Source organism: Xenopus laevis, chromosome 6S (genome assembly GCF_017654675.1).
Source record: "Xenopus laevis strain J_2021 chromosome 6S, Xenopus_laevis_v10.1, whole genome shotgun sequence".
Lineage (NCBI taxonomy): Eukaryota > Metazoa > Chordata > Amphibia > Anura > Pipidae > Xenopus > Xenopus laevis.
Window position 1 is genome coordinate 91,480,709 of NC_054382.1, and position 14,068 is coordinate 91,494,776.

General features: G+C 35.4%; 2 protein-coding genes across 2 annotated transcripts; both read left to right on the plus strand.

Annotated features, from left to right (window-relative positions):
* The first annotated feature begins 521 nt into the window (after nt 1–521).
* LOC121395150 lies at nt 522–5,094 on the plus strand. The gene is made up of 7 exons (XM_041567811.1): nt 522–841; nt 964–1,056; nt 1,249–1,629; nt 3,319–3,474; nt 3,858–3,956; nt 4,204–4,330; nt 4,951–5,094. Exons 1-7 carry the CDS (start codon nt 588–590, stop codon nt 4,954–4,956), a joined length of 1,116 nt encoding a protein of 371 aa, XP_041423745.1. The 5' UTR covers nt 522–587; the 3' UTR covers nt 4,957–5,094.
* A 4,292-nt stretch (nt 5,095–9,386) lies between these two features.
* Nucleotides 9,387–13,707, plus strand: LOC108695593. Its single transcript, XM_041567812.1, has 7 exons — nt 9,387–9,472; nt 9,645–9,876; nt 9,999–10,091; nt 10,284–10,664; nt 12,585–12,740; nt 13,146–13,244; nt 13,550–13,707. Exons 1-7 carry the CDS (start codon nt 9,400–9,402, stop codon nt 13,605–13,607), a joined length of 1,092 nt encoding a protein of 363 aa, XP_041423746.1. The 5' UTR covers nt 9,387–9,399; the 3' UTR covers nt 13,608–13,707.
* The last annotated feature ends 361 nt before the right edge of the window (nt 13,708–14,068 follow it).

Below are 14,068 nucleotides of genomic sequence, written 5' to 3' on the forward strand. Positions count from 1 at the left end.
TTTTTGGCAGTTTACACACTAAGTGGGGCATTTGAATATAGAAACAGTCCTCTAAACTCAATTTCTGAGTGCAGAGACCTGCAGAATATGTCTTGAATTGAGCACTGCCTGCACCGTTTAGTGTTCAATTCAAAAAGGGTATACAGAGACAGGGAAGTGTAAGGAGCGTACTAAGGGTACACCTGGCCTCTGGGGTCATAAATTACCCCTTACAAATAATATAACCTGTTTTCTTGTTATTTTAGTTATTCATGTCAAATTTTGCTTTTAATGTTAGTTTATATTTACATTGATTCTTCTAAATTTTTATCTTCCTACAGCAAAACTTATTATTTTATTCATACTGAACAACCTATATACAGTGATGCCCTCCATCTATATTCGCGCATGGATGTGCCTATTTTGTATCTGCCTCCAGTGTTTCAGTTCAGCATCAGGTAAATAAAAATTATATATTACAGCAGTTTAATATACAGACCTGAGGTTAACATGGGGAAAAAATGTAAATGATGTTAATTTCTTTAAATTCCCTGTTCTATCTTCAATACAATAACAATAAATTAATTTCCTACACAAACCTATTGTATATGACTCATATTTGTTTTGCAGCGGGCTTTGCATCAGATGTCGTGGATACATTTGTAAAAATCAAGAAAACAGGCCAAAGAGATGACGATGATGATGAAGATTATAAGGAAGCCGACGAGCAAAGCAGTGAAGCAGAACAGCCTGAAGAAATAGAAATTGGAAAACTGGATACTGGAATTGTCAAAAATGAAGTTTTATATATTGCTGTTATAAGTATCCTTGGCGTAGTTGCAGGACTAATAGCCATTGGATGGTAAGTTGAATATACAAACGCAGCTGTGATTTGTAATTGTAGTTAATCTAATTCACAAAGAATATTTCATGTATTTCTGCATATTAGCCTTATATAACCTAAAATGTACAAATTGTGTTTAGGATCCTGCATTGCATATTTGCAAGAAAGAAGAAGGCCTATGATGAAGAGAAGCCACCTCCACCAGATTTCATACAGAAGCATAAAGACTATTGGTATGTGTAACTAGAATGTTCATGATGTATATAATTGTCCTTTATTTGTTTCTGAAATACAGTTTTTGTCTGAAAATGTTGCTATTATTTGGTTGTTGAGTTCACTGAACAAGGCTAAAATATTAATAAGAAAGGCTTGAAGAGAAGTAGAATTGTTTTTACATTGTCTTTGTATCCATTCTATCTCTATAGGGATACAGTTATGCATTGGGCAAAGAAGGCCCCAATTCATCATCTTAAAATGGCTAAGGTAAAGAATGGGATTCCAGTTAATGAACCTAAAATATCTGAGATACCAGAAGAAAAGAAGACCAAAGCTAGTGAAACTAAAATATCTCTGGAAATACCACAAGAGAAGAAGGAGATCACAGCTGGGGAACCTAAAATATTTCCCAAAACAAAGACAAAGAAAATATCTCGTAAATTACAAGACCGTAAGAAAAAGAAAGAACGCATAAAATCTGACAAAGTGTTATCTAAGGAGCTGAAAAAGGTGGAATTGCAGGAAGTTCCACAATCATCTGTAGAAATACAAACAAAGCTTCCAACTATTGACCAGACTACTGATAAAAAGTAAGTATGATAAGAGATCAAACTATGAATAAATAGTAAGTATTATAAGTTGAAGCTATAACTATATTTTACATTACTTTATCATTATATATCTTATTAATTTTGGCCAACACCCAAGGAAAGCTTATACAGCCTACACTGCCTTTCTGTATCACACCTTTATCATTGGAAATATCGACTTAAAACATTTCTAATTGACTAAGTTCTCAATATCACAAACAAATTTTCTGAATAATTTGTCATTATCATTCTTACCTAATCTGGTTTTAATTTGTCTTTAGTTATTGGTTAAATTTACACAGGCCCGATTTGTGGAAAGGCCACCAAGGCCCGAGCCTAGGGCGTCATGCCACATTAATTCAAAAACACTGGGGATGCACAGGAGATACACTATTTTTTTTAATTTCTCACGCGCCAATCCCATTGCATGAATAAAAGGGAGGGGACATGGGTGACGATGTGGTTTTTGAGTTATTTAGCTGTTTTTCTAGCTCTCCAGTTTGCAATTTCAGCAATCTAGTTGTTACGGTCCAAATTACCCTAGCAACCATGCATTGATTTGAATAAAAGACTAGAATATGAATAGGAGAGGGACTGAATAGCAAGATGAGTAATAAAAAGTAGCAATAACAATAACTACGTAGCCTTACAGAAGATTTGTTTTTAGATGGGGCCAGTGACCCCCATTTGGAAGCTGGAAAGATTCAGAAGAAAAATGCAAATAATTACAATAACTATAGAAAATAAATAATGAAGACCAATTGTAAAGTTGCTTAGAACTGATCATTCTATAATATACTCAAAGTTAACTTAAAGGTGAACCACCGCTTTAATGCTGGTGCCCCAAATGTCAGGCATTGCGTTTCTCATTAAATGGTTATCTTTCCCTCCCAAAGACACTGTCCTTATTAGTTACTTGTGAGCACAAAGCAACACTCCAACCATTCTCAATAGGATAACTATTCCCTTTTGCTGGCACTTTATGCACTGTATATGAGAAATGAAGCAAGTACAAAATTATCTGTTGGGATGTTTTATAAATAATGGAAAAAGATCTGGTCAACAAAAACAAAAAAACAAAATGTATTTACTGTAATTTATATAGATACGATTTATTAACACGTATGGGCAGATATATAAAGGGTCAAAGTGAAAATTCAAATTAACAAAATTAAAATTTCGAGCTATTTTTTGTGTACTTCGACTAGGGAATAGTCCAAATTTGATTTGAATTTGAAAAAAATGTGAATATCAAAATTTCTCATGTATTGTCTCTTTAGAAATTCGACTACGACCATTCACCATCTAAAACCTTGATAAATCTGCCCCCTTAGGGGGTTAGTTATCCAAATTTATCTCAATATTTTCTGCTACAAACTCCGATCAAATCTGCTCGGGTTTTTTATGATTATTTATTATTACATTTTGCCAATAATTTGCTTTGCGTGAAGAAAAATCAGATTTTACAATTTTTTACCCGAAAACTCAGCTTTATTATGCATTTTGCCCGAAAATCCGGGGTATTGCACGAAACGCAGTGCACATCAAAAACATCATTGGGACTTCTCTCCCATTGACTTATATGCCACCTTGACAGGTCTGAGATGCCGGATTTTCAGATTCTGACATCCTCGGGGTTGACATTCACACTAAAAATTAATTATCTTAATTGACATTTTTTTTGTACAGGGAATTACAGCAGACTTTAATTATGGACCAGGTGTCTCCTGTCAAGGAAAGTACACCACAAATAATTAAAAAAGTGCCAGAATTTGGAGGAAAACCCGAAAAAGTTTTAGAATTTAAAGGAAAGCCAGAAAGAGCTTTGGAAACCTCCAGTAAAAAGTGAGTTTACTGTGCATTTCTCTTAAATGTCAGGTTTAGTGATATAACTTAATTTTAATAACCCCATACCAAACTGACCTGTTATGCTGGCTGGTCTATTGGTTATTTAGAATAGTATAGTGTGCTAAAATCAAAACTGTCTTTTTAACTGCAAAATGTCATCTTCATACCCAAATGGAACCTCCCAGTTTTTTTTACTTGGAATAACAAAAGATACCCAGTCTTCTATCCAATGTGTCAGAGAAGGACATTTCTCCATTGGCAGAAACATTAGACAAAGTGCTACTTACTGTATATGAATAAAGGTTACAGCTAATGATGTATTGCACCAAACTACATATTGAATGGATTTTAATGATCTTTCTTACCTTCGCTTTTTTCAGATTAAAGGAATATACATGGAAAGAAACCATAATTCCGAAAGAAATTTGCAAAGTTCAAGTCCAATCAGTGCCAGCGGAACCAATATTTAAAAATGAAAGGTGAGTTGGCTAACCCACATAACCTATAGCTATTTCACTGCTGTAGCATTTTATAAAACATTGGCTTCATAATGATCGACTAGAACACAGACATGCCATGATTCTTTCTAACACATGAACAGACATCCACAGTAATTACACTCTCATGAGCTTCCAGCACCACAGTGTCAGTATGCAGCCTATCATTATTCACTACAATCAGCAACAGATTCATTTCTTAATATTATTATTTCATACTTTTATACAGGATTAGATGTTATATGTGGAATGAAGATTTGCCTTCTGGTGTGCAACAGCCTGATGCAACACTACGACCAATATTTCCTGGCAAAGTAACACCAATTGCTATTAAAGACGCTAACGCTAACTTGCAGGTAAGTTACTAATGCTAATAAGGGGCTAAATTAGTTATGTTTATTTATTATAATTTAATATGACTCTACATCTTTACATCTTCTTTACTTAACAAAGCTGAAAATATGTTAATGCAGTGTTTTTGGAGCATTACTTTCCAAGTTGTGGGGCTGAATATGTGGGGAATCCAGGGGCTTTATATGTAAAAGTGAGCATATTACAAGTGTATTCTGGAACAGTACCAGGTCCGGACTGAGAATTAAAATAGGCCCTGGCATTTCAGGTACACAGAGGCCCAATCAGCCCACACAGAGGCCCAAACAGCCCCCACCAGCCCACTAAATACCTACTTTCTATGGCAGTTTATAGCAGCCCCTCTGGCATTTGCCAGAACACACAGATTGCCAGTCCGGGCCTGAACAGTACCTTAACCATGCGCAAACTTACCAAATGTTAAGTATAGGACTCTATTGTGACCTGCAGCATCTGCGCTGCCTAACTATACTACAGTATACTGATTTATTTTGCACCCACGATATAAATGGAAACTAAAGTCCATTCCATTTGGCAGGCTTATATACATTGGTAATATCAGGGATCTACATATAAATGGTGAGGAGACTGTGATTTCTTTTTATAGGGATGATCATGAAGAGCAGAAATAATATATAAAATATCAGTATAATCTGAATATCCAGAAAAAATTGGACTAAACGGAAGAAAGAAACAAAACAGTGAGTATTCTACTAGTGATGCAACATTTTTTGTAACTAAAATACTTACAATTTATTATATATATATATATACACTTACAACTGATATTATGTTATATTAAAAATCATATACATAAAACACTATATTATTTATTTTATTATGTATATATAACCATATTTCTGACTTCTGCTATTTGTTTAGATCCGTGGATAAATTGGAAGAGGACTACATATCTTTGGAAGTCCAGCCTAAAGACCAGGAAAGTTTGCTACAAGCAAACTTTGTCTATAGAGCTGAGGAAAACTTATTTCAATAAACGCTTTGCATTTGATTTTTTATAGTGTTTAATATTTGGCAAAAGAGGAATTGTCACACCTTACAGTGTACCATTTTTAATGCAAAAACAAGGTATATTAGATCGGTTACTAATATTTACTAGATCGTTACTAACTACTACTGCTCTACCACACCTTTCAAACTTGGATGAGGTCCTATGTACTTTATATGTAACTTGAATTACCAGGAGCATCCCTTATAGGCTGGGAGAGTGTGGGGAGAGGGACCTGTTGCTTGTGCTGGTTAGTCAGTGTGCAGTGCACAATACAACTAGTGAGAGGCCACAGGCACACTTAATACATCACTCCTATGGGACTAGGCAAAAGCACAACTCCCAGGAACCAGGGATTGCTTTTGGGGGTGGCTGGGTGCTTGGAGCAGTAGATCAACAGTGGTAGTCTGTTCTATTTTGTTTTGCAATGCCCTGCTATGTTACAGATTTATACATAGTAAATGTAAATAGGCTGCCCTTTAGCAGCTGCTCAACTACAACTCCCAGTAACCAGTGCGTGAATCATAGGGGTAGGCCTGACAGGAGGGGCCCGTGTGCTCATCCTATACCAGAGCCAACCGGCGAGTAGTTATGCCGCTGTGTGCTTCAGTGTCTGCAGGTGTCTGGTGGACTTTTGGTGCAGGACAAGAACCCAGCTCTGTGTGCATATATATCACCAACTTTGGTGCAGTCACAAGAGAGTTAAGAATTTACTTTGGTTGAGTCTATTTCAGCTCCCATAATACAGTGACAGGTCAGGCCACCAGAGGGATATCGCAAAAAAAATTAAATAAAATAAAAGATGATAAAGAAGATAAAGATAAAATAAAGAAATCTTAAGATAATGTTAAAAGAACTTTTGAACCAGGTTGATTAAGGTCTGAACATCCAGATCTAAGGTCTCTGTCATGTATGGCTCCCTAAATTCAGAACAAATGCTAAGTTCCCGGTCACAGCTCAATCTTCCTCCTGTAGCAGCCGCCTTTGGCCTTGGGAGGAGCCCTCAGCTACTCAGATGACGCCAGGTCTTAACTCGAGAGGAGCAAAGCAAGCGTTCTGAACGAGCAAAGGGCATGTTGGTTACCAAGGTTAGGACGGAAGGCAACACCAGCTTCACAAAGATTAGACTATATACCATGGTCAGGCAGGCCAGGATCAGTACAGGCAGAGTTTAAGAATAGTCAGACAGGCAGGGGTCGGTGCAGGCAGAGTTTAAGAATAGTCAGGCAGGCAGGGGTCGGTGCAGGCAGAGTTTAAGAATAGTCAGACAGGCAGGGGTCGGTACAGGCAGAGTTCAAAGAATGGTCAGGCAGGCAAAGGTCTGGATTGGCAAAAATCTGCAGAGTCAGACAGACTGCTTTACAACCCCTGTTGTAGTGTTTATAGACCCTAATGGGCAGATTTACTAAGGTTCGAATGGTAAATTTGAATTTTACATTTTGGTTCAAAACTCACAAATTTGAATTTAAAACCACCAACTCCTATTTTACTAATTTGTGCAAGCAAAGTAGAGTCTGCCAATATGCCAATCATGGAAGACAGGGTACCACCCCCCCTCCTAAGCTCTGTTCCTCACAATTTTTGACTCCAAACAACAATTGATCTTTAATAATAATTATTCATGACACAATATGAGAATTAGTGATGGTGGGCTGGTGTTACACACACTGGGGTGCAAAGTGGGGTCACCAATGAGCTTCTTTATACACTGTAGACACACATTTTTGTGATATGTTGTTCTGACATGGACCGAACTATTAAAATGAGAGAGTACATCCTGAGTAACTTGGGTCTTGCCACTGACTCCTATGTTAGATTTCTCTTATTCAGATCAGTGCATGGTTGTTTGGGTAATTTGGACCCTAGCAACCAGACTGCTTAAAGTGTAAACTGGAGAGCTGCTAAATAAAAAGCTAAATAATGCAAAACAGCCCACAAATAATAAAAAATGAAAATCAATTCCAAATTTTCTACTTCATACTAATAGTTAATTTAAAAATCCCTTTCAATGGAGCAATAATATATATGGTAAAAATAGCTATACACCAGCATTATGACATCACTGATTTCACAGCCAGCTGTATGTAACTAATAGCAGCCAACATTATGAAATCACTGATGTCGCAGCCAGCTGCATGTAACTAATAGCAACCATCATTATGACATCGCTGATGTGATAATGTGTATGTAAGGCTTACACTGTGCAGTTATTTTTCAAATAACTATCGATCAGACAACATCAGTTGTTTTTCTTATCATTATAAAGACAAAAAACTACTAACAATGCTACAAAATATAGGTAAGAAACAGTTTTTATGTCGATTTATATAGTTGAATTGCTATAAACTTATAAATACATTTTATAAATTTTGCCTTAGAAAAATGCCATTTACCAGGGTTTGATCAGGGACATATTTCAATCTGGTGTTGCCGTAGATATAAGATATCTGACTGCCTCCCTATTTAACTAATTGGTGCAAGCATAGTAGAGTCTGCCAATGTGCCAATCATGGACGACAGAGTACCCCTCCTAAGCTCTGAATTTAATGGAGTTAACCCCATAGTTTATATTTTTAAAATTCTTTAAAGATTTCTATAAGCCAGTTCTGCAACTCTTTTATTTTTATATGGGGAGTGTAATCATAAACTTAGTCAGTAAGGCTGTCCCACACAATTGTTGGTTTCAAACAACAACTGATCTTTAATAATAATTATGCATGCCGCAAATTTAGAATGAGTTATTAATTGCGGGCTGGTGTTGCACACACTGGGGTGCAAAGTGGGGTCACAATGAGATTTTTCAGCTTCTTTACAAAACATTAGTAGGAAACTGTTTTTATACTACAAAGAGAGATTTAGGAACAAGTGTGAGCTTCCCCATAGAGGGGTACAGGGTGACAATAAGTAGGGAGGCAGTAGAGACTTTTGCCAGGCAATATAGGGTGAAAGTAGTGGTAGTTTAGTTTGTGCACAGGGCAGTGACTAAGTCACTCAATAGATCACAGGAAGTGTGTGTATAAAAGCAGATTGGGGTTTTTGGGATGTGGGATAAATCAATCATGTATATATGAAAGCTGTGCCACTAAGTAGTAGAACCAGAGCTTGAGAAGGCCAAGGCCCCCATCCTGCAATGGATCTATAAGGGATTTGAATGATATCCAGACCATATACAGTTAAATACAAAAGTGCAACCAACATTATGACATCACTGATGTTGCAGCCAGCTGTATGTAACTAATAGCAACCAGCATTGTGACATAACGGATATGATAATGTGTATGTAAGGCTTGTACTGTCTGCAGTTTTCAAATAACTACCGATCAGACAACATCAATTGATTTTCTTATCACATAAAGACAAAAAAATACTTAAAATGCTACAAAATATAGGTAAGTAACTGTTTTTATGCTACAAAGAGAGATTTAGGAACAAGTTAGTGATTCACATAGCATTAAATGTATTTAATATTTTATATAGAGCAATACCTTTGCAGCAGATATGGTAAACTTATCTATATATATGTCTTTAGTTATCCCAGTATGATGCAACTTATTTTGAGGGGAAAAAAACCAAAATGTTAATTTAATAAGTATAGGGTACACATGAACATTACAGGGCTTATTTACAATTGTGTTTGCAGACACAGAATATGCAAAGTACAAAACAAAGCCACAATCATGGTGTTTTTTTTCAGTTTACACACTGCGTGGGGCATTTGAATATAGAAACAGTCCTCTAAACTCAATTTCTGAGTGCAGAGACCTGCAGAATATGTCTTGAATTGAGCATTGCCTGCACCGTGTAGTGTTCAATTCAAAAAGGGTATGCAGAGACAGGGATGTGTAAGGAGTGTACTAAGGGTACACCTGGCCTCTGTGGTCACAAATGACCCCTTACATATAAATAACCTGTTGTCATGTTATTTTAGTTATTCATGTCAAATTTTGCTTTTAATGTTAGTTTATATTTACATTGATTCTTCTAAATTTTTATCTTCCCACAGCAAAACTTATTATTTTATTCATACTAAACAACCTATATACAGTGATGCCCTCCATCTATATTCGCGCATGGATGTGCCTATTTTGTATCTGCCTCCAGTGTTTCAATTCAGCATCAGGTAAATAAAAGTTATATATTACAGCAGTTTAATATACAGACCTGAGGTTAACATGGGGAAAAAATGTAAATGATGTTAATTTCTTTAAATTCCCTGTTCTATCTTCAATACAATAACAATAAATGAATTTCCTACACAAACCTATTGTATTTGACTCATATTTGTTTTGCAGCTGGCTTTGCATCAGATGTCGTGGATACATTTGTAAAAATCAAGAAACCAGGCCAAAGAGATGACGATGATGATGAAGATTATAAGGAAGCCGACGAGCAAAGCAGTGAAGCAGAACAGCCTGAAGAAATAGAAATTGGAAAACTGGATACTGGAATTGTCAAAAATGAAGTTTTATATATTGCTGTTATAAGTATCCTTGGCGTAGTTGCAGGACTAATAGCCATTGGATGGTAAGTTGAATATACAAACCCAGCTGTGATTTGTAATTGTAGTTAATCTAATTCACAAAGAATATTTCATGTATTTCTGCATATTAGCCTTATACAACCTAAAATGTACAAATTGTGTTTAGGATCCTGCATTGCATATTTGCAAGAAAGAAGAAGGCCTATGATGAAGAGAAGCCACCTCCACCAGATTTCATACAAAAGCATAAAGACTATTGGTATGTGTAACTAGAATGTTCATGATTTATATCATTGTCCTTTATTTGTTTCTGAAATACAGTTTTTGTCTGAAATTGTTGCTATTATTTGGTTGTTGAGTTCACTGAACAAGGCTAAAATATAAATAAGAAAGGCTTGAAGAGAAGTAGAATTGTTTTTACATTGTCTTTGTATCCATTCTATCTCTATAGGGATACAGTTATGCAATGGGCAAAGAAGGCCCCAATTCATCATCTTAAAATGGCTAAGGTAAAGAATGGGATTCCAGTTAATGAACCTAAAATATCTGAGATACCAGAAGAAAAGAAGACCAAAGCTAGTGAAACTAAAATATCTCTGGAAATACCACAAGAGAAGAAGGAGATCACAGCTGGGGAACCTAAAATATTTCACAAAACAAAGACAAAGAAAATATCTCGTAAATTACAAGACCGTAAGAAAAAGAAAGAACGCATAAAATCTGACAAAGTGTTATCTAAGGAGCTGAAAAAGGTGGAATTGCAGGAAGTTCCACAATCATCTGTAGAAATACAAACAAAGCTTCCAACTATTGATCAGACTACTGATAAAAAGTAAGTATGATAAGAGATCAAACTATGAATAAATAGTAAGTATTATAAGTTAAAGCTATAACTATACTTTTACATTACTTTATCATTATATATCTTATTAATTTTGGCCAACACCCAAGGAAAGCTTATATAGCCTACACTGCCTTTCTGTATCACACCTTTATCATTGGAAATATCGACTTAAAACATTTCTTATTGACTAAGTTCTCAATATCACAAAGAAATCAGCGTTTTTTTTTAATAATTTGTCATTATCATTTTTACCTAATCTGGTTTTAATTTGTCTTTAGTTATTGGTTAAATTTACACAGGTCGGATTTGTGGAAAGGCCACCAAGGCCCGAGCCTAGGGCGTCATGCCACATTAATTCAAAAACACTGGGGATGCACAGGAGATACATTATTTTTTTTAATTTCTCATGCGCCAGTCCCATTGCATGAATAAAAGGGAGGGGACATGGGTGACGATGTGGTTTTTGAGTTATTTAGCTTTTTTTCTAGCTCTCCAGTTTGCAATTTCAGCAATCTAGTTGTTACGGTCCAAATTACCCTAGCAACCATGCATTGATTTGAATAAAAGACTAGAATATGAATAGGAGAGGGACTGAATAGCAAGATGAGTAATAAAAAGTAGCAATAACAATAACTACGTAGCCTTATAGAGGATTTGTTTTTAGATGGGGCCAGTGACCCCCATTTGGAAGCTGGAAAGATTCAGAAGAAAAATGCAAATAATTACAATAACTATAGAAAATAAATAATGAAGACCAATTGTAAAGTTGCTTAGAACTGATCATTCTATAATATACTCAAAGTTAACTTAAAGGTGAACCACCGCTTTAATGCTGGTGCCCCAAATGTCAGGCATTGCGTTTCTCATTAAATGGTTATCTTTCCCTCCCAAAGACACTGTCCTTATTAGTTACTTGTGAGCACAAAGCAACACTCCAACCATTCTCAATAGGATAACTATTCCCTTTTGCTGGCACTTTACGCACTGTATATTAGAAATGAAGCAATTACTAAATTATCTGTTGGGATGTCGGTTTTATAAATAATGGAAAAAGATCTGGTCAACAAAAACAAAATGTATTTACTGTAATGTACATAGATATGATTTATTAACACGTATGGGCAGATATATAAAGGGTCAAAGTGAAAATTCGAATTAAAAGAATTAAAATTTCGAGCTATTTTTTGTGTACTTCGACTAGGGAATAGTCCAAATTTGATTTGAATTTGAAAAAAATGTGAATATCGAAATTTATCATGTATTGTCTCTTTAGAAATTCGACTACGACCATTCACCATCTAAAACCTGCCGAATTGCTGTTTTAGCTTATGGGGGACCTCCTAGAACCCATTTGGTGTCAATTGGTGGACTTTGAAAAATCTAAGTTTTTTTTTAGAAAAAACTTAGAATCGAATTTGATCAAATACAATGTTACTTCGATTCGTACAATCCAAATTCTAATGAAAACGGCCTATTCACAAGATTTTTTTTTAATACGTTTCCATTGACTTATATGCCACCTTGACAGGTCTGAGATGCTGGATTTTCAGATTCGGACTTTTCCATCCTCAGGGTTTGATAAATTCCGAGTCAGATTTTGCATTCAGAGTTTAGTAAATAACCCCCTTAATGTGGATAGGCTTTAAAAAAATGTTTCCATAGATCTCAGATGCATATACACATGCCTTTTAAAAATGATTTTTCTTTAACACTTTTTGAAGCCAGTAAGAACAGGGCTGGTGTGAGAAACTGACAAGGCATTACAACAGTTAGCATAGCAGTTAGCATTTGCTGCCTTGCAGCTTTGGGTTCTTTGCTTTAGTCACTCAGACATTCACACTAAAAATTAAACCATTATCTTATTTGGAAAAATACACTGTGATTAAAATAACATCTTTTTTTGTACAGGGAATTACAGCAGACTTCAATTATGGACCAGGTGTCTCCTGTCAAGGAAAGTACACCACAAATAATTAAAAAAGTGCCAGAATTTGGAGGAAAACCTGAAAAAGTTTTAGAATTTAAAGGAAAGCCAGAAAGAGCTTTGGAAACCTCCAGTAAAAAGTGAGTTTACTGTGCATTTCTCTTAAATGTCAGGTTTAGTGATATAACTTAATTTTAATAACCCCATACCAAACTGCCCTGTTATGCTGGCTGGTCTATTGGTTATTTAGAATAGTATAGTGTGCTAAAATCAAAACTCTCCAAAATCTGTGGGATTGTCGTTTTTAACTGCAAAATGTCATCTTCATACCCAAATGGAACCTCCCAGTTTATATTTTACTTGGAATAACAAAAGATACCCAGTCTTCTATCCAATGTGTCAGAGAAGGACATTTCTCCATTGGCAGAAACATTAGACCAAGCACTACTTACTGTATATGAATAAAGGTTACAGCTAATGATGTATTGCACCAAACTACATATTGAATTGATTTTAATGATCTTTCTTACCTTTGCTTTTTTCAGATTAAAGGAATATACATGGAAAGAAACCATAATTCCGAAAGAAATTTGCAAAGTTCAAATCCAATCAGTGCCAGTGGAACCAATATTTAAAAATCAAAGGTGAGTTGGCTAACCCAAAGTTTCATAGCCCAAGTTTTTTTGTTCTTCTTCTTCTTCTAAATAATACTAAATCATATATTTCTATAGCTATTTCACTGCTGTAGCATTTTATAAAACATTGGCTTCATAATGACTGACTAGAACACAGACATGCTATGATTCTTTCTAACACATGAACAGACATCCACAGTAATTACACTCTCATGAGCTTCCAGCACTACAGTGTCAGTATGGAGCCTATCATTATTCACTACAATCAGCAACAGATTCATTTGTTAATATTATTAATTCATACTTTTATACAGGATTAGATGTTATATGTGGAATGAAGATTTGCCTTCTGGTGTGCAACAGCCAAAATAGACACTACGCCCAATTTTCCTGGCAAAACAACACCAATTCCTATTAAAGACAGGTGAGTTTGCTAACTTTAAACTTTATCTCTAACTTGCAGGTTACTAATGCTAATAAGGGGCTAAATTAGTTATGTTTATTCGTTATAATTTAATATGACTCTACATCTTTATATCTTCTTTACTTAACAAAGCTGAAAATATGTTAATGTAGTGTTTTTGGAGCATTACTTTCCAAGTTGTGGGGCTGAATATGTGGGAAACCCAGGGGCTTTATATGTAAAAGTGAGCATATTACAAGCGTATTCTGGAACAGTACCATAATCATGCGCAAACTTACCAAATGTTAAGTATAGGACCTGCAGCATCTGTGCTGCCTAACTATACTACAGTATACAGATTTTTTTTGCACCCTGCCTTCCACGTTATAAATGGAAACGAAAGTCTATTCGATTTGGCAGGCTTATATAT

Excerpts from the sequence above, each read along its gene's own strand:
- LOC121395150 (XM_041567811.1), top strand. The coding sequence starts at position 588 with ATGACTCATATTTGTTTTGCAGCGGGCTTTGCATCAGATGTCGTGGAT. Across the intron at positions 1,630-3,318 it reads GACCAGACTACTGATAAAAA|GGAATTACAGCAGACTTTAA; the intron begins GTAAGTATGATA and ends TTTTTTGTACAG. Across the intron at positions 3,475-3,857 it reads TTGGAAACCTCCAGTAAAAA|ATTAAAGGAATATACATGGA; the intron begins GTGAGTTTACTG and ends CGCTTTTTTCAG.
- LOC108695593 (XM_041567812.1), top strand. The coding sequence starts at position 9,400 with ATGCCCTCCATCTATATTCGCGCATGGATGTGCCTATTTTGTATCTGC. Across the intron at positions 10,092-10,283 it reads CAAAAGCATAAAGACTATTG|GGATACAGTTATGCAATGGG; the intron begins GTATGTGTAACT and ends CTATCTCTATAG. Across the intron at positions 12,741-13,145 it reads TTGGAAACCTCCAGTAAAAA|ATTAAAGGAATATACATGGA; the intron begins GTGAGTTTACTG and ends TGCTTTTTTCAG.